The sequence below is a fragment of the Tiliqua scincoides genome, chromosome 2 (assembly GCF_035046505.1).
Source record: "Tiliqua scincoides isolate rTilSci1 chromosome 2, rTilSci1.hap2, whole genome shotgun sequence".
In the NCBI taxonomy this organism is placed as follows: domain Eukaryota; kingdom Metazoa; phylum Chordata; class Lepidosauria; order Squamata; family Scincidae; genus Tiliqua; species Tiliqua scincoides.
In genome coordinates this window covers 30544589-30565444 of record NC_089822.1, presented here as the reverse complement: position 1 = coordinate 30565444, position 20856 = coordinate 30544589, and the positions used below count along the sequence as shown (strand labels likewise).

The 20856-nt window shown below is 46.8% G+C and overlaps 1 protein-coding gene across 1 annotated transcript in view; it reads left to right on the top strand.

Annotated features, from left to right (window-relative positions):
* The first annotated feature begins 584 nt into the window (after window positions 1–584).
* Window positions 585–20856, top strand: part of PDE8B (phosphodiesterase 8B) — a 55583-nt gene continuing 35311 nt past the window's right edge. Inside the window, exon 1 of the mRNA XM_066613514.1 lies at window positions 585–884. Coding sequence (XP_066469611.1) covers window positions 585–884 — 300 coding nt within the window. The remainder of the gene's footprint in view (window positions 885–20856) is intronic.

Below are 20856 nucleotides of genomic sequence, written 5' to 3'. Positions count from 1 at the left end.
TGCTCTGCTCTGCTCTCCAACCTGTGGCTGAGGAGGCAGGGCACATGTGTGCCAGGGAGACTGCTGCGTTCTTGGGGGAGGGGGTTCATGGGGGGGCTTCAGAGGTGAGAGCACAAGGCAAAACTGGGGGCTGTTAGAGACTGTCGTGTGGCTGAGAGCAGAGGAAGGAGCCGGGGTGGGGGTGGCACAGCCCTCCCCCCAGTCGTGAGCTCGCCAGCAGGCAGGCAGAGGCGCAGCTCGGGCGGCAGCGCGCAAAGTTCCCCCAGGAGAGCAGCCTTCCGGGTTCCTCCTCCTGCTGACGGGGGTGTGAGTGGCGAGGAGGATGCCCTGATGGAGTGCGGCGGGCTCGGGCTGCTCCGCGCCGGGCGGCAGGGCACGGCAGGGGGCTCCCTCCGCAGGAGGCTGTGGGGGGTCGATGGGGCTCCCTAGAGAACGCTGGACCGCGGCAGGGACGGAGGGCGCGCAGGCGATGTGCAGCGGCCGCGCCAGGCCCCCTAGCCCCGGCTGAGCGGCGCAGGGAGGCTACCCCGTCGGCTGGGCGCCCTCCGGGGCTGCAGGGCTCGCTGGGCGCGGGCGGCAGAGGGATGGGCTGCGCCCCCAGCATCCACGTCTCGCAGAGCGGCGTGATCTACTGCCGGGACTCGGACGAGTCCAATTCCCCGCACCAGACCACCACCCTCTCGCAGGGCACCGCCGCCACCCTGCACGGCCTCTTCATCAAGACCGACGCGGCCGACTCCATCCCTTCGGTGCTCGCCTACCAGAGCCGCCAGCAGCAGCAGCAGCACTGCCCGGCCCACCAGCGCAGGGAAGAAGGCAGGACCGGATCGCACCGCTGCTGTGGCGTCGAGGCGGAGACCCAGACCAGCCAGACAAGCGTCAAGGTAGGGGGGCTCTGGGGGGCAGGCTGCGGGGAAGCCTCTTGGAGTCACCCAAGTAGGGCACCCTCCCTCCCGCCTTCACTCTCTAAGGGAGCAAGCATGTGCAGGTCTACTCAGAAGTAAGCCTCACTGAGATCAATGGGACTTACTCCCAGGTAAGTTATGTACCAGATTGCAGCCTGCGGAACAAGACAGCCCCTTCTGACCTCGCACCAGAGCTTCTCTGGGTCAAGACAGCCCTTTGCAGAATGCAGAAGCCACCCCAGTGGCACCCATTCATTCCTTTGGGCGCTCCCTTGAAGGACCTTTTCTTTCCCCCAGGGTTCTCAACTGGCACTGGGAGCTGTGGGCCCATGTTAAACATAGGAAGCCATGGAGTCAGATCATTGACCCAGCCAGCTCTGCACTGCCTACTCTGACTGGTAGAAGCTTTCCAAGGTATCAGACAGGGGTCTTTTACAGCCATAGCTGGAGATGCCAGGGATTGGCCCTGGGGCCTTCTGCATGCAGAGCACTGCACTGTGGTTCTATCCCCAAATGTTCTTTGGATCAAGGCAGCCACTCAGGCTGAATTCTTTCATTAGGGGTCCCACTGAAACAGCTCATTGAAAACTCCATCTTTGCCAAGCTTACTACCATGTTTCCCCTGAACATGAAGGCTCAGAGGCTACCTCTGGGGGCATCCTCAGGGGAGAAGGTGATGAGGATGGGGGAAGTGCCCATGTCTGTTTCAAAGGACAATTTTGGCCTCTGAGGGCTGCCTGCTCATCTCTTTCCCAGGGGATGAGCAGCAAGAGCCACAAAGGCATGAGGGACTGAGGAAAAGGCAAAGTCAATAGCAGGCAGCATGTTTTGTCTCCCATAATGTGCTGTTTTGGCTGGCAGAGCCTCCTGTACTCAACAGAAGGGGGTGGGGGAGGGAGCTTGCAGCTAAAAAAACTGCAGCCAGAGTTGAGTAGTGATGCTGCTGCAGATGCACATGGGATGCAGCCGAAAGGAACTGTTGCTATGACACCTAGTGACTCACTCTTGCTTCAGATCCCTCCCCATTCTGACCAGGCTCTGGTACATGCACATCGGCCACCACACTCACGTACTCTGGCAAGCAGCAATGGCATTGACACTCAGGGTCAAGACACTGCACGTCCTGGAAGCTTCAGTATGATCAAGATTATCCCTCTGTTTGCTCTGCCCTTGAGAATGCGCCCTAGATGTGTCCATGTTTACCTGAAAACAGTTTTCCAAGTTATGTTGAGAGAAAGATGGGCTATTTCAACCTTGCGTTCTAAAAGGACTAAAACATAAACTAATTTTTAAGTGTATGTATGTATGGTGGGATGACGTCTAGCTTATATCCCTTCCCCAGCATTTTAATATCTTGGATAAACAACAGGCAGATCTTAGTCTGTCATTGAAAAACTGTCCGTTTCATGGTATCTGTTTTTGTTAATTATAAAGAGTGATTTGGTTGTGATCATTTGCAGTCCCTGCAGGAATGGGAACCTGTGAGACTTGGTAGGGTCAAACAGTGAAGCTATTGTGGCATTATTGATTAAAACATTGGATTAGGGAGACCTAAGCTTAGATCCTTTCCTTTCATGAAGCTCACCGGGTAAACTGAAACTTGGTCCAGTCACACACTTATAGCCCAACTTGCCTTACAAGGCTGTTGTGAGGATAAAATGGGGTAACCCCATGTATGCCATCCTGAGCATACCATGTATGCCATTCCTGAGTAAGGAGGAATGGGGCATACTGGTGATAGATAGAAATAAAGGTAGGAACGAGGCATCTTAAGCAACTGCTGAGTTCCATTGCAGGCTGTTATGCAGAGTCAGACCATTGATCTATCTGCCTCAGTGTTCCCTAAACTTACAGGCAACATCTCTCCAGAGTTTCAGGCTGTGGTCTTTTCCAGCCTACCTGGAGATGCCAGGGACCTTCTTCAGGCAAAGCATGTGCTCTGCCATTGTGCTACAGGCCCTTCTCATTTCAATGGGAATGGTGCTACTCCCTGACATTTTGCTGCCTTGAGGTGAAGAGAAAGATGGTGTCCCCCAACCAGCAACCAATCCTATCCAATTTCCAGTGCTAGTGCAGTGTGCCAGTGGGGTTTGCGCTGCGTCCTGTGGTGGAGGGGCAAACACTGGGTCCTTCTCCAGGTATAGGAACATGTATTCCCTTACCACGGAGCTGCATTGTGGCTACACCGGAGCTGGAAAGTTGGATAAGATTGGGCCCTAAGTCCCCCAATGGTGCTTCCTCTCTTTCCTTGCCCTTTTGGCACCATGTTTTCATCCTGTCACTCACTGGCATTCCTGGAGGAGGGCGCAAAACACTAAGGCCCAATCCTAGCCAACTTTCCAGAACTGGTGCAGCCGCAATGCAGCCCCGAGGTAAGGGAACAAATGTTCCCATACCTTGAGGAGGCCTCTGTGACTGCCTCCCCACCACAGGATGCAGTACATGCCCCATTGGTACAGCTATACCAGCACTGGAAAATTGGAGAGGATTGGATCCTAAGTTTCTTCAGCCACCCAGCAGCTGCAAAAAGCTTTTACAATCGCAACTGGCTCTGAAGTGGAGGGGGTTGCTTTATACCAGTGGCCAGGTGCCTGAATAAACTTAATGTTTCCCCCCCCCTCCAGGAACACCAGTACTTTTACTGCACCCCTTCCTTATTTAAACCCAGCCTTTCTTCCTCTAATTTTTCACTTTGTTTCACCTGTTAGGCTTACTGCCTTCGAACAAAAATAAGTCTGGACTAATATGGTTTTAATGTACAACTAAATAGCATGTAAAACTTCTGTGTTCAGAGGCAGTACAACAATTGTTGGGATGGCAACAACAAAGTAGGGCTGTTGCCTTTATGTCTTGCTTGTATCCTTCCAGAGCAACTTGGATGGAGATTGCTTACTTGCTAAATGTCACCAGCTCTGCAAACAGCTCCAACCAAGAACCACAACAGTCAAATTTATCTTGTCAAATAATGTCGTTACTATTACAAGCTAGAGAACACTGAAGCCATTCTCCATCTTCAGTCCCTGTCCCTATAAGGACCAGTTTTAGGAAACTGGTGGGAGAGTATTGAAGCAAGTACAAGAAAAATGTCTGTAAAAACTTTTTAAGACATTTAAAGTTGAGACAGCAGGCCTGTGAGGAATACAGGAGTACATGATTTGAGTAACTGAATTCCCTAAATTTTCTCCCCCCAAAATCTCTTTTCTTGGAGTGCTCCAATATAGGCTAGCATGGTATAATGGTTACAGTGTAGAAGAATGACTGGGGAGACCCAAGATCAAAGTTCCACTCTGCTACAAACCAATCACTGGGTGACCATGAGCTGGTCACAGTCTCAGGCTAATCTGCTTCACATGGTTTTTGAAAATAGAAACGGGGTTAGAGGAACTATGTACACCATGCATCAAAATATGATTGCAATTCAAAGGAGAAATTCAATTCAAATGCAATTCAATTCAAAGGAGAAAGAGAAGAACATCATTGGGTAAGGGAGAAAGGGAGTATTCAGCTTGACAACAAGTATGGAGGTGAGTGACCACTCCTGCCCCGCTTCTTGAGCCAACCTTGCTGCAAATACTGCTGCTTTGAACTGATCCCTTCTTGAGTGAATCTGCAAATTTGGCATTGTGAGCAAGCAGCCCCTTCAGGAGCTCCGTGAGCTAATCTGCCCATTGGTAAGATGCAGTCAGTTTCTATGGCATAGAAGTAGACACCCCCCCCCCCCACAGAAACAGACATGCAGAGTTTTTTCTATCCATCCATCTTCTCTCACTCATTCACTCACACACTCACAGAGTGTACACTCCTTGCTACAATGGTTACATTTCAGTTCTCTATCTAGTTCAGGGGTCGGCAACCTTAAACACTCAAAGAGCCATTTGGACCCATTTCTGGAGGAAAAAAAACCTCAGGAGCCACAAAACCCTTTTGACGTCTAAAATGAAGGTAATACTGCATATATAGTTTTTTTTCACCTTTATGCTCTTATAGGTCCCATTTTTATAATGTAGCCCCCTCTTGTAGCTTTTAGTTAGTTTTGTCATACATTCTTGTCCTGTGTTTACAGACGCCTGGTCCTCTATGGCAGGGGTGCTCAAACTTTCAACTTTAGGGATGCTGGACCTTTAACAAGTGTACAGAAGAGAGAATTTCAGCAGGTGCAGCTTGTCATCTGTGGGATGACAAGTTGCACCTGCTGCAATTCTCTCTTCTATACACTTGTTAAAGGTCCAGCATCCCTAAAGTTGAAAGTTTGAGCACCCCTGCTCTATGGTGTTTTGCCTGATTCCAAGGCCATTCTCTGCCTGGAGAATTAGGCCCACTTTAAGCAAATTAGCTCCCCTTCTTTCCCCCAACAAATGACCCTGGTTCTGCCCTACAGTCCTGCTGGACCCCACCTCCAGGGTAGCTCACCTGTTCAACCTGCAGAGGTCCTCTCTCTTGCCAGCAGCCTCCCACCACTACAGCAGACCCTGGGTCCTCAGCAGGTCTTGGGCACAGCAGCCACACACCAAACTCCAGTGTCTCCAGCAGTCCATTAGTCACAAAGTCAGTCAGAGCATCCAGGGCAGAGTCCAAAGTCAATAAGCCAAGTCATAGTCCAAGATCAGATTCCAAAGTAAGCCAGTCAAATCAGTCAGAGTAGGCAAGTCAAAATCAATAAGCCCAGTCAGTCAGTCTCCTCTCCTACCTCCAACCTGCACTCCTTCTACAATCCACACCCCCTTCCTCAGGTGCTCCTTATATCCCTGAGGGCCCTATTGCCTTCAAGTGGCTGCAGCTGTGCAGCACATTCTGCTGGATGCCCAGGCCTTACCCTTAAAGGGGCCACTGCTGACACCACATCTACCTCCTCACCAGATCTTCCAGGATTCCAATACATATGGTGGTTATGACATCTGCTTATCTTACATGGATACTAAAGAACTCCCCCCACCTTCCAGAGGCACCCTGCTGGAAGAAAAAAAGGACACAGACTCCAGAGGTGGGGAAGAGAAGAAGGGGACGCCTGAGGGGGGACATGATTGAGACATACAAAATGATGCAGGGGATGGACAGAGTGGATAGGGAGATGCTCTTTACACTCTCACATAACACCAGAACCAGGGGACATCCACTAAAATTGAGTATTGGGAGAGTTAGAACAGACAAAAGAAAATATTTCTTTACTCAGCATGTGGTTGGTCTGTGGAACTCCTTGCCACAGGATGTGGTGATGGCATCTAGTCTGGACGCCTTTAAAAGGGGATTGGACAAGTTTCTGGAGGAAAAATCCATTACAGGGTACAAGCCATGATGTGTATGCACAACCTCCTGATTTTAGAAATGGGTTTTGTCAGAATGCCAATGCAAGGGAGGGCACCAGGATGCAGGTCTCTTGTTATCTGGTGTGATCCCTGGGGCATTTGGTGGGCTGCTGTGAGATACAGGAAGCTGGACTAGATGGGCCTATGGCCTGATCCGGTGGGGCTGTTCTTATGTTCTTAAGGGGGAGGGGGCAGCCACAGGCCAGCTTCTGCCCTGCCTGCCTGCCTGCCCTCACTCAGGCTGCAACCTTCTCCACACTATCCTGGGAGTAAGCCCCATTGACTACAATGGGACTTCTGAGCAGACAAGTTGGTTTGAGCTCCCAGGCTGCAGTCCTCTCCACACTTTCCTGGGAGGAAGCCTAACTGACTACTTGTGAGTAGACCTGCATAGGAGGGGGCTGAGGCTGCAGCCCTCCACACCTTCCTGGGAGGAAGCCCCACTGACTACAGCGGGGCTTACTTGTGAGTAGACCTGCACAGGAGAAGGCTGAGGATACAGTCCTCCACACCTTCCTGGGAGTAGCCCAGGGACTACATCAGGGCTTACTCTGGAACAGACCTGGAACAGATGGGCTCCCACTCACCCGTCCTTGCGCTTGGCCTTGAGCAGGCTTCAAAGCTGCCATCCCAGGTGCCCTTTCCTGGGAGTAAGCTTCATCCTCTGTAATGGGGCTTACAACTGAGTAGACACGCGTAGGAGCAGGTGCCAAGGCTGCCATCCCAGGCACCCTTTCCTGAGAGTAAGCTTCATCCAATGTAATGGGGCTTACAACTGAGTAGACATGCATAGGAGCAGGCTCCACGGCTGCAATCCCAGGCACCCTTTCCTGGGAGCAAGCTTCATCCACTGTAATGGGGCTTACTACTGAGTAGACACACAGGATGTCTTCTCTGCTGTGGAGGAAAAGCCTCTCCTTGCACTGAGTGGGGACCTGCTCAGGGAAAGGCAGGCTGCAAGGGCTTGCAATGGCTGAGGAGGAAGGCGGCTCAGGATTGGCTGGTGGTCAGCCAGTGAAGGGCCCTGAGCCATTCCAACAGAAAAAGCCAGGAGCCTGCTGGATGCTGATTGGCTGAGCCTGCTGGAGAGTTGGGGAAGGGAAAAACAGGGTCCTTAAGCCTGCAGAGCGGCAAAATTGAAAAGGGAAACCAATGCGGGGCAGGTAGGGGTGAAGGGATAGGAGGGCAGTGAGCTCAGGGGGCGAAGCAGCCCGCCCTCCCAACACAGGTGCCTCCTGTCACACTCTTTGCCACTTTCACCTGGAGGAGCCGCAGCAGACAGCTGAAAGAGCTGCATGCGGCTCTAGAAACGCAGGTTGCCGAGCACTGGTCTAGTTGCTGTCTTCTCCCTTCCCGGGCTTTTGCTCTCTTTCTCTTGCCTCACAGTGCTTTGCTACCATGACCTTCCTCCATCTGCTCTCTTTTTATCATGTAGCAAGAGCTGTTTTCTAACATTGGTGTGATGTGCTCATGTGCTCTCAGTTTCCCACTTTCGGCAGCCTGAAGAGGCTATGTGGACATAGTGTATGCCAGCCAATGCAAGGGGGCCAAATATACCCCACGAAAACTCTTTATCTGGTCTATGTGATACTTGGGTCCTCCCAAAACCTCTTTTCTAGCATTCCTGCTTCTACTGCTGCTCTGAGAGGGAGAGATGGAAGGAGGAAGGGGCAGACCAAGAGGGTAGGGTAATTGGGCTCTCCCCAAATATGATCAAGATGAGCATACAGGTCCAGCCGGATTTGACTCAACAATGGCCCCTGCAAATGAGAAGGAATGTGCTGATCCTTGGACAAGGGGAAAAATGCACCCCTTTAAAATCACAGTTTTAAAAACTGCTTTTTACTGTTGCAGAGAGACAGTCATACAAGTGATTACAGGTATAACCTAAGTATCCACAGATTTTTCTATCTCAAAGCTGATGAGAAGGGCCCTTTAAATTAAAGGAAACTAATCCTTTAATAATGCCAGAGAGGGCAGCTGCCTGACAATCCATCAATCATCCTCTCTGCAGGCTTCACCCCTCCCTTCCCCTGACCACCTGAAAGAAGGCTAATGGCAGCTATTATCACCTTCTCTATTCTTTCCCCCTTGCTGGGGCTCCTGGTGAAGGGAGGGATTGCTGCCTCCTAGTGAAGCTTAAGCGCCTGGAGAGACACTGACTGCCCTTTTGTGCGTTACAAAGGTCAGCAAGGCTGTTTTTAGATCACCAGAGCAAAGAAACTTTGTTTTTTAAATTGATTTGCTATAGTGTGTTTTTTGCCATCCACATGAGTTCTTGGAACCCTCCAGAAAAAATGAGACTCAACCTGTATTTTCTTTTCTGTCATTTGTAACTAATGAGTTCCTATGTGAGAACAAAGTACTTATTTCTGGCCATCATCTACTTAATGATGTCACATCCAGCCCTCAGCAGACACCATTAATGCTATTTGGTCCACTCTATGAAATGAGTTTGACACACCTGCTTTAGCAGACTTATGAACAGTGAGATACAGAATCATTTTTTAAAGGTGTGAGAACAAAAATGGGAAAGAGGTATTTGCCAGAGTGGACAATCAGCAATAACTTGATCGACAGTCTATACAGAGAGAGGTTGGAGTACAGGGGTAAGCAGGCAGGACCATAGGAACAGAATGTGGCATGGACAAAGCACAGAAAACTTGATAATAGGTATGCAGAGAAAATAAAGCTGTAGGCATCTGCTAGAACAGAGATTCACATACTTATAAAGAGTGATTCTGAAAAACTCTCCAGGAAGAAGCACCACCTATTCTGAAATTGTGATGCCAGGATTACAAATAGATATATGGCCAAACACCTGGCAAAACAATAAAGTCAAATTGAAATGTATGGTTTCCTAACATAGTTTTGACTCTGTATATTGTATTTTTACCTCCTGCTACTAACCACTACATTGAGGAAAGATTTGGGGGAAGTAGGTCATGAATTACTTAGGATCTCTTTTAAAAGGAAGGGTGAGGTGCAAGAAGACACTGCAGCAGTGGTGTAACTGGGGGGGCAGGGGGCAAATACTCTCAGCCCCACTGCCGTCACCCTCACCCTTGGCTTAGCCCTGCTGCCCTTGCCTCTGCCTTCCTACCCCCTCTGGAGGGCTGGGAAGACTGCACATGACCTCTGCAGCCCTCCAAATCCTTCTGAAACCTCTGGAGGGCCTTTAATGCCCACTTCCAGTTTTTGGTGAAGCCTCCCTGGCCCTCAAAAGGCTTTCTAAGGGCCTTAAAACATCACTTCTGGTTTTTGGCAAAAACCAGAAGTGACAATAAAGGCTCTCCAGAGGCCTTGAAAAGCCTTCAGAGGCCCCAGTGGGGGGCATTCAACTGGGGGGGAGCATTCTTCGGTCCTGGTCCCAGCTGGCACAGGGGCCAGGATCGCCATTGCCCTACAGTGGTACAATTCTTCCCTCACCTGACTCCATAGACAGAAACAATGTGCCACTTTATCAGGAATTACATAGGGGTAGGTATTGTTTTTGGGATAGGTTCACATTGTTGCAGTCCTGAGGCTGCAGATGTTGCAGCCCTTAGACTGCTGCAAGTAAATTCATAGCTACCCTGAAAAGTAGGCTAGTCTGGGTGCAATCCAGAGTTGTATTGGCTGCTCTAGACAGCATATATACATTATGGTGACTTGTTGATAAATTATAAACTATAGTCTATAACAGTGGCATAGCTAAGGGGGTGCAGAAGGTAGCAGTCGCACCGGGCAACAAGCTTTAGGGGGACAACAAGCTGAGCTTGACACTAGTGGCCAAAACTGTGAAAATCTTGGTACGTATGAATAATACATCATGTTATATATCATTGGAAAGGTAATTTAATGCCGAATGCAGTGAAACAAACCACATTAGAATATCTGTATTCTATCAAACATTATGGCCATTAACTGTAAAATGAAAACACAACTCCCTTAAGGAACAAAAAGTGGATTTCTTTAACTCAAAACTGACCTATGAGACTGATTGTTCTGAGAGCCAATGAGATGTTATTATGATACAGCATTGAACCAACAAGGTGTTAATATGTGTCAGCTCTCATTTCCATGAATCATAATACAGTTACCCCTTCTAACTGGGTAGAGAGGTGCTTTCAAGGGGTGCTCCTCTTATATTTAGCAAGGGGAGAATAAACATCCCTCTTCACCCCAGCACTGTGCCTCTAACCAATAATGGGTAAACTTTCTGCTCATTTACTTACCGCAGATACTCACCCATAAGTCGACCCCACAGATAAGTCGAGGGCAGGTTTTGAGCCAACAATCATGGAATTTTCTATGGCCCTCGGATAAGTTGGGGGTTAAACTTAGGGGGGTGTCTGATTATAGTTTTGTCTGATTTTACCCAAGGCCAGATCCTGAAAAAAAACCTACCACTAATTGTTACCTAAGAACTGTAGTCTCTAATTTATTGAAAACATAGTAAAAGATCATAAGATACATTTTTATTCTTTTTAAAATTCTGGTCTTCATCACCTTTTTGTAAACACTATCAGAGTAAGTGCACTGTAAACAACATACCAGTAAATCAATGGTTCCCAACCTGGTATTCATGTACTCCCAGGGACACTCAACAGGACCTTTAGGGGTACTTGAAAAAGAATGGAATAAGGCAGAAAAAGGCGGGCTGTGCTCCAGAATGCCTTGCAAGGCAGGAATGCCTTGCAAGGACCAGCAAGGCAGGAAGGGAAGTAGCTAGTTGGCTGTGAAAGCCCCACCAACAGCTAGTTTTTGGTCATCAATTCATCTATGAACCAGTGATCGGAAACCAGCACAGTAAAAAAGCTGAAACATAATATGAAAAGTGATCGATCACCCAGAATTTCTCAACACACTTCTGGTGCAAAACAGTGCAAAGGCAGAGTCTTCTGTTCTTCAAACAGATGAAAAGAGAAAATATGTGATGAATACATTAAGTCTGGGTTTTCATAGAGAGGAGATGAGGGCTTGCATTATTACAAACATTTTGTTAATATGAAAGGTACAGTTATGGAAATGGGCTGCCAAGGGATATGCAAGTGAAAAAGGTTGGGAACCACTGCAGGAGATCCATGAATCAAATCCACCTAGAAGGTGGACATGAGGAGAACCATGAATCAAAGACACCTTTAAGGTGTCTGGTGTATTAAGCCAGAAGCTCTACATACAACATACAACTTATAACACATAACTGAGAGTGTGCAATTCAATTCACAGCCGAGAGATGAGATATTTGCAAGCCTTTTTACTCAGAAGTAGACCCACTGCCTTCCATGGGTGTTACTCTCCATAGGGAAGGAGGGTCCTATCCTGGTGTTTCAAAAAACAGACCTGCTTTGCAAGCATTTGCCAAGCAGAACCAGGCTGCAGCAGAAGTAAGGAGAATAAAAGGGTAACTTTGGCTGTAATGTCCCAGAAAGTAACTATAGCAACTAATGAGGTGCCTGCCTGAGCTGAGCAGTAGCTCAGCTAAGAAATGAAACTGTTCAAAGTTGAAAGGCTCTGCCCTCTGATTGAGCCTGAGATAAAGCAAAGTGAGAATTGGAGCTTGATTACTAGGCAAACATTTCATGTACTATATGTGAGTGTCTACGGTAATTAAATTTGATTTTGTTGTGTGGGGGTTACAGAATCTTCCTTGACCCTAGGTAGCAGGTAGATGCCTTAGCTGTGCCACTGGCTGGGGGGAGGCAGCAGTGCAAGTGGGTGGTGAGCTTCTGGGGGGAAGAGGCAGGTTTTTCCCCAATTTGCACATTTTAAAAAGCCTGAGCAGGATGTCACTTCTGGGGCATAACTTCTGGGGCATCATTTTGAGCTCTGCTACACATTCATTAGCTATGCCCTGGAACGAGGAGGCCGGTTGGCCTACCCTATATCTAGAGCTGGGTTGGGGCTGCCTGTGGCTCAGCTCTGGACAAGGGGAATGCATTCCTCTTACCCTGGGTGACACTGCAGCAGCCCCAGTGGGGCTAAAGCGGTGGCTCAGATCCAAGAAGCCCAGAGCTGCTCCATGTCACCCAGGACTGGGGATAGGCACAAGTGCCAGATCCTTGCCCCGCACCCCGCTTGGCTGTGGCCCACCCGCAGGCCTGCCTGCCCCCCCTCCTCCCACCCCAGAATGCTTCCTGCACCCCCCCACACCCCAGACCCACACGCCGGCCACACACGGCTGGCACGAAGTTACCCGTCCCCAACAGCGCAGAGGCTGGATCTGACCTCCATAAGCTGGTGTACGTCTGTACATCATTCCAATTGAGTCAGGAAGAGGCTTACAGCACGTTTGTTACACTCCTGGGCTGGCGTAAGGTGACTTTCATCGACCCAGCACAATCCTAAGTGCTCTATTGGCTGGCGCAGGTTCCTTGTGCTGGCTGAAGAGTGTCGCAAACGTGCTATAAGGCACATCTCCAATGACGTAGGAGTTGGGAGACTGGCACAAGGACACATGCCAGCCTCCCCATGCTGGAGCAAGCCCTGGGCCAGGTGAGTTTGTGCCGGCTGATTCAGGCTGGTGTGGGGGTCTGGGGAGATTGGAGGGAGGGGGTGGGCTGAACTCTGGAGGGGGGTGGTGCCAGGATCCGGCACTTGGGTCGGAGCCTAACCTCCCTCCCTGGAGGCCCAACCTAGTACCAGGCTGCTTAGATCTTTGCCACCTCTTTATATAGTGCAGATTTGAGTAGCTCCATTCGGGCTGCTTACCTGGGGTAAGGGGAATCTATTCCCCTTGCCTGGGGTTGTGCCGAAGCCAGCCCCAGGCCCACACTGGATATGGGGTAGGCCAGCTTGCCTGCCTGTTCCAGCACGGGTTAGGATTGAGCTGTCCACTATGTTGCTGCACGGCGAATCAGGGTTCAAGAACAAACTCAGCAGACTGAAGTTGTGGTGGTTTCCAAGCTTTTATTCATTGCCAGCAATGGGCTTCTCTTGGTGGTTCAAAATGGGAAACACAGAGAGCTGTGGTCTCTCAGTGTCCCAGAGAAAAAGCAATCTTCCCATAGGTGTCCATTGTTTAAATAGTATTCTGGCCTCTTTGTCTCTAAATCTCACACTCTCATTTGCTAGAAATTATGACATCAGAATTAGCTCATTTTACAGATATTTGGTTGGCTAGGTTGAGCTGACCAATAAGAAAAATAGAAATTTGCATAAAACATGTCCAGAGGCGGCACTGTTCACCCAATTATTACTGTCTTTGCCTGTCTCTGCTTATTCTTCTTTTGGCCTGACCTTGACTTCATTTTTTTAACATTCTTAGTACCAGGCTTCATAGGGGCTGTGTGTCAGCATTGTTTAAACTAAGTTTTCTCTTATATGTGTACTTTAGGAGATGTTAACAAGGTATAGTAGTAAACATATATTTATTCTGTACAGGGAAACTAACTTTTAAATAAAGGTTTCCTTTTTAGAACTCTTTTCCTATTTATTTTAATTAAACTTAACTTTTTCTGTCAGCTTTTAGAAGCTTCATTAATGTTTTGCTGACCAGTGGACTTTCAAGAATGTTGGCCAATTAGACAACTTCATAGACAATTTATTACCTCATTATGCAGGTGTTTCTCTTATCTTAGAGACACAATGTTAGTTAGCTGGACTTGATTTACAAGTGTCCTCATTAGAGGGACTAGATTAATGGCTGCTTAGCTCAGACTTTCTTAAAATGATTTGAGTTATGTCTCTTTCGTGGTACTAAGAGATAAGTTATTTAATTATCTCATTTCCTGGCCAGGTGCATCTTTGACTTCTCATTATTTTCAAATCTCCTTATGAGTTATGTTTCAGTTAAAACATCAAACAAGACTTTGAATCTTACAGAATTGGAATGTACTCCAACTAACTTTTATTCTTACAATTAACCTATTAAATTCACTTAAAATACCATACTTGTACTTTAAAGAATAGCTTCAGTAATTATTAAAGCTATTTTCCTGGTTTAATTATGTCCAAATTGCTTCTTTTGTCCAGTTTGACTTTCAAGCTTTTGGGGGTGTATTCTTTGTTCAGCCTGGCTCTATTTATCAATTCAATTAACTTCTTGACAACTGGATCATTCTGAACTCATCATTCTGGCAGGCTGCCAAGAGCAACACCCTTCAGGACTGCCTGACCAGCTTCCACTCTCTGTCCTCTGAGCATACCCCTAAATTTGCCTTTGTTTATTTGTAAAATGCTTAAACACTCAGGCTTCTAGCATTTGATATGTTTTTAAGCATTATTGTATACTTTGTTTATTTGGCTAAAAAGGGAAACTTGTTGAATCGCATTCTAACATTCACCTTAGCTTTTCCTATTGCATCCTATTAAAACTGTACAAAATACAACTTTTGCTAATTAGCCACTCATTTTGACATATCAGTTCCTTTGGCAGTTTGCCTGGACATTCCTTAAAACTGGATATTCCTTTAGCTGGGGTCCTCTCTAATTCCTTCAAAAGAACATTTGCTAGCTGTCAAATAGCACTTTTAATTGGAATGATATATGACTGTACCTTTCGCCTACTTCAAACTGTTTCAAACTGTTTTAAACTGAGAGAGGGCAGAAATGAATCTTGCTGTTTGTCTTATGGGATCATATATATAAGCCTAACTAATTTACTCATAACATTGCATGAACAAGCATTTGCATAAATGATTAGTTTCAGCATAAGTAAACATGAGTAAACATTTAGCATTAAGTTGCTTACAGTGGCCTGTTGCACAAGCAGACCCTCTCAGAAAGAAAGAGAGAGCAAAGTTGCTTTTCTGGGCCTGCTTGAACAGAAGGCTGCTTCTGAGCAAACATACATGTTGGCTTACTTTGGGTATGCTGGACTCTTTCTCATTGATATATCTTGGCATCATACATTCATTAGCACATGAACATGTATGCAGTTTGATTACCTCTGCCAGCTTGCCTCAATGTAGGTTTTAGTTTCTTTTCAATTCTGTCTTTTATTGTGAGGATGAAATAAAACATAGGTTTGCTTAACTACATGGATTTAGAACTTGGACATGAAAGGGACTCTACTAGTTAGTATCACAAAATTTGTTAGAACTTTTCCACATAGATCCAGTTTTGTCCTTTCTTTACAGATGCATTCTTTTGCTTTAAAGACAGTGTAGAAAGAAGCATTGTGTAAGATTTCTGGATTGCTGCTTGAACTTAATGATAGTCTGTTATCTTCATTTTGAACATATCTAGCAGAAGTTATGTAACTATTTTAGAAATATGGTTTTTCTGACTTCGTATACATAGGAGTATAGTTTAGAGCAGTCTGGAAGTTGGTCATGTTATAACCATAGAAGGGTGAGCACATTATAGGAATGAGCCAGGAAAAACCAAGCACAGCATGTAATGCAATTCTACCCTTTTTGTGCTAAGAGCCCTGCCTGCCTGCTATCAAATGAGATAGTTGAGATAGATTTTCAAAAATCCTAAAGGTGTCCTAATGCTGCCCAGTATTCTGGATTTGCAGAGCTATGTGTCTAAAATACATTCTGAAGATTTTCTTATGTTATTAAGGACCAGAAACTTTCTATTTTTCAGGAGACAGCGGAGAGGAAGCAAAAAAATACATCAGTACTTTAGCAATCTGTAGCTATTGGCTTAGAACACTGCGGACACCAAAAGGTCAAGAAGGGACGGGTTGTAGCTCAGTGGACAGAGCACATGCTTTAAATGTAATCAGTTCTTCCAGGTTCAATAATTCATGGCATCTTTGGAGACAGCATGGGAAAAACTTACGGAGAGCTGCTGAGCTAGATGGTCTAATGGGATGATTTTGTATGTCAGGTTTGTAGAACTGGTTCTGTCCTTGAGATACACCAGTGTATGCCCATGTGCACTGGCACAATGACAGTCTTGCCAGCATAGAAGCCCATCTGCCAACAGGCGCATCACATATACCAGAGCAACGTCAGAAAAAACACCTGCTCACTAGGACACCAGCACAATTCCACCATTGGAGAGGCCAAAACAGGGATGTGTCTGGGGCTTTAGATGGGAGGTAGGTAGGAGATGGGATGGTAGGGGGGTGGTGAGAAGGTGGGAGATGGGATGGAAGGGGGGAAGAGAGGTCAATATACACTATATCCTAAGCCCTTTTCAGACAACAGACATGCCCTAGACACCAGAGAAAAGTGGCTCAATAGAGCTGGCTTGGGTAGAAGCAACCCCATAAGGAACAACAGGGAAGGGAAAACAGGAGAAAATTGCACCTCCTGCCCTACTCACTTTCTTATGGCAGAGCATAGGATACAGGCTACATTTGACAACAGTCAATCACACCACTAAAGGCCCTACCACAGAGATTACATCTCATGTTAAAAGATGGAGTTACACCTCTTCGGTCTCTCAAAAGGGAACTTTGATGATGGGTGAAAGAGCACTTGGTGCACAAAGAGAGCACTTTGCACAAACAGCCTCTTGTCCTTTACAACATGCTTGGCAAGACGTTTTGATCACTCTGGTCTTCTCAGAGTTCTTATTATAGGCATTCTGCCCCAAGAGGCTCATGCAGATGGCATCCAGGTGGAACAGCTACCTCACCACCCCAACAAGGGAAGCAACCACAATGCACCCCACATAGGTAAGCAAAGTGAAGGACAGAATTCTATGCTACAATGTACTGATGCTGCATCTCTGTCTCATGTCTGTCTCCCACTTCCTGAGCCCCCAGGATTATCACGTGTCAGCTATGTTGCCTAAATGTTCCCGAGTGTTTGGCCAGCAGTTGCAATGGTTAAAGCTTCCTTTTGGTGAATACCAAGGGCTCCAACCATTGTTACTGCTGGCCAGACACTCATCAGAATCCATTTTGTTTTTCAGGTCATCACCATTGCCACAGGAGTTTGAACAATTGTCCTCTGCAGAGTTCCACTGTAGCCCCATCCCCCCAAAGGGGGAAAGGTAACGTTCCAAGCCGCCATACTCGTGCTCCCAAGAGGGCACCACTGCATGTGCATTCAGGTAGCACCAGTCTCTCTCACAAGCATCGAGTATGGATCTCATGACAGTGAAGAGGCATGACTGATGCTGCTCTGTGTGGTTCCCCTTGATCCCAACAGGCATCTGTCTCACAGGTGAAGACACCATGCAGATTCCAAGGGAAGCCTATCTCCCTATGTACCTGAAGCCTACCTACCTGAAGTGAACTAGTGTGAGCCCAGCTGCTACCTGGTGAGGTTGCTGGCCTACTCATTCCAGTCACACCACTATGTCTTTGCAAATTCCATGGAAGACAGTGAACAAACTGGTGCAGTCAGGTTTCACTGGCACCTGTTACTTGACTGTCTGTTGGATATCTTGCAATGGCCACAACAGCCCTGCTGAGCTTGTGCATTCCCTTTCAGATGTTTCCCTGTTACTGGTACTGTTCAATAAAAACTTTGGTTTTAATCAATAAAAACTTTGGTTGTTTTTTTTGTTAGCTGATAGGAAACATTCTACCCACCTTAATTGTGCATTTCCTCAGCTAGCTTCAGGGTAGGACTCTGGGTGGGAAGGGGCCTCTCTGTGCCCAGATTCTACAGCACCCTCACTCTGTGACTTCTTGGGTTCCAAAGAGGGGGGACTCCTCTCAGTGATCATGAGCCCCCCGTTCTCTGCTGCTAAGGTCTTTAGTGGAAAGTGGCAAGAGGACGTGCAGGAGGAATACTGGTGGCCACACTGGTGGGTGCCAGCAATTCATCAAAGGGCTTGAGGTGGTTGTGGCTCACTGGGCAGGTGCCCTGTGTCACATGCCAGCCCAGTGATTGGCCCATGCACTGCTCCCTACCTCTTTGGATCTGACAACAATGGTGCATGCTGGATCCTATCCCCTCTGCCAGCAGCCTCCCTAGTGTAGGTTGCACAAAATCACTAGTGCAGGTCTGTGATGACCCGTTGCAGAGCTGGTGGCATGCTCAGGGATAAGGGGGTTTAAATCCTCTTTTCCCTCTGAAGTCTCCTGAGCCACGCTACGCCACCCCCACTTGACACAGTGCACCTGATTTTGGTGCAGCTGCACCAGTGGGGGGAGAGGGTTGGGCTGACAATCTACTATGTGTTTTGAAATGAACATCATAACATAAGCATATAAGAAAAGCCCTCCTGGATCAGGCCAAAGACTCATTAGCTCAGTATCCTGTTTCTCACAGTGACCCACCAGCTGCCTCTATGAAGCTCCCAAGCAGGAGAAAAAGACATACTTTCCCACCATTACTTCCTTGCAACTTACACTCAGAGGCATATTGCTGCTGAACTTGAAGACAATGCAAAGTTATCATGACTGGTAGCAATTGCTAGACCTGCCCTCCATGAATTGGTCCAATCCCATTTTAAAGGCATTCAAGCTAGTGGCAACAACTTCTTGTGGCAACAAATATCACAGATAAATTATGTGCTGCGTGAAGAAGCACCTTGTTTTGTCTACCCTAAATCTCCCACCCAATTTCATTAGATGACCTCTAGTTCTAGTCTTTTGAAAGAGGGACAGAAACTTCACTCTGTCAACTCTTTCCACATCCTGCATCATTTTATGTCTCAATCATCTCCCTCTTTAATTGCCTTTTTTTCCCCCCGGTGTTCCCCCTTCACACTAAGAACCAAACTAGACATTATGAAAAAAATGTGTTTGTTTGGCTTTGTTTTTCCTGTTAAATAGTGCTGAGTGTGTGTACTCAAAACAAGAGGAAACTATAACAGAGGATGGAGGGTCTTTGTTGCCGTATCCCCTGCTGAATTCTGATCCTGATTGCACACCCCCACTGATGTACTATTTTAATTAGATGAAAGATTGTTTGACTTGCATTGGCATGGCCCTTAGGAACACTCATGTGTGTGGTTTCTCATGTCTCCATATTTCACCTCTTCATGCCATATTTACTTTCCCCCTCTCCTTCACTGTCGAGGGAATGAGAGGAGAAGACTTTCCAATTGGGTCAAACACTTTTAATGGACATGACCTATTTTATGAGCTGGTTAGAAATGGGGCTGCTGTGGGGGCTTCTGTGCTTATGTTGCTCCCTCTATCATCAAGCTAGTTCACAACCTTTACTTAATTCCAGCTGGAGCCCATGTGATGAAACAAGAAGTTTTCCACATTCAGTCCTCTCCATCAAGGGCCTAGTATTAATTGGAGCTTCTGGTGAGCCTTTTTGGACTATTATTTTGCCAGCAGAATAATAGTAATGGTGTTTGACACTCAAGAGAGCTGTGTTTATTGATCTCAGAAAGTCTGCCAACTTTACAGTGCAATCATGTGTGTGTTTACTCATTGTATTTAATGGAACTTTCAGGAAAATGTGCATAGGACTGAAGTTCTAGATTCTCAGCATTGGCTGTAATCCTCATCCAGCTTTCCAAAATACATATTATTCTTTAGTCAGTGTAAGTTTCTGCATCTTTATATGATAGCAAAGGATGAATTAGGAGTAGGGCAGCCCAATTGGAGCTACCCGGTGCGCGTGTTATGTGAAAATCCCCTTTTTCCTTTTAGTTGAGATTTTCTCTCTATATCTGGTTATGTTACTATGGACTAAAATATCATGCAGGCCAAACTGCTCACACAGGCCACATTTCCAAAACTCTGGTCAAGTCACAAGCTCATGGTTACACAAACCACCACCTCCCTATGGTCACACATTATGGGAGGAAGTCTGGCATCTTAAATCATTGTTTAAGTGTCTCCTACATTACTGTATTCATTGTATTGTTTTAACCCAATCACTGTTTAAGAACTGTATGCAAAAGTGTCTCCTAATCCAATCACTGTTTAAGTCCTGTATGCAAACTTGAACTGCCTTCTTGGGTTGCTGATTCATTGTATTGTTTAAGTTCCCCCAGCTAGAAAACCAGCCATTGACCCCATTGAATTTTGCTGATAACTAATCCTTTCAATGTTTTACACACTCTAAGCACCCTGCTGTGTGGTAGTAATTACATTCCAGCTCAGCACTGTCTGCAAACCCCTTTTAAGTGAGGGCTTCCACTTACATGCTCTCTCTTTCCAAGGACCAACAGATCTGTGTTGTGTCAGAGGGTCCTCTTCCCAGGACTCTTCCCCCCCCCAACTGCTACAGGACATGTAACTATCTTGTGACTGAAACTCTTTCCCTTCTTCCCACTCCCTTTTTTCTCCCCTTCTCTTCCCATCTTTAGTTAGCAACTGGGTTTGGCAGATCAGGGACCCCTAAAATCCTTCCCTGCAACCTTTCCTTTTTCTGATTTCCTCGGATGCACCATATACTCTTCACACGCAACCACCATGAAAGCTCGGTACACTGGATTCAAGTATTAGGACCAAGAAACATACACTTATCATTTCTCCATGTGCATTATGTTTACCTTTGTGCTTTTGTAATAAAACTATAATCTTTTATTGAAAGTTGTCTTTCTCTCAGTCTCCTTTTTAAGCAAAAGGAAATTTCTCTGCATTATGCCGTCTTGTTATCCAGCCTGCGATCCTAAAGTTCCAATAAGGGCAGTGTAATAATTCCTCTAAACAAAACAGCCCTTTTGGGCTGCCGCAGAGTCAAAAATGTCAGCAACAGCATCCTAAGTGCTATCCGGGCAGTGCCGGCAGCTCCTCAGGAGAAGGGGACTTTCATCCCCTTCCCCCGGGTAAGGCATGTAGCCCTGCAATGGGGCTACTTGATTCTACGGTGACCCTTGGGTGACCCTACGGTGAGCCACATTCA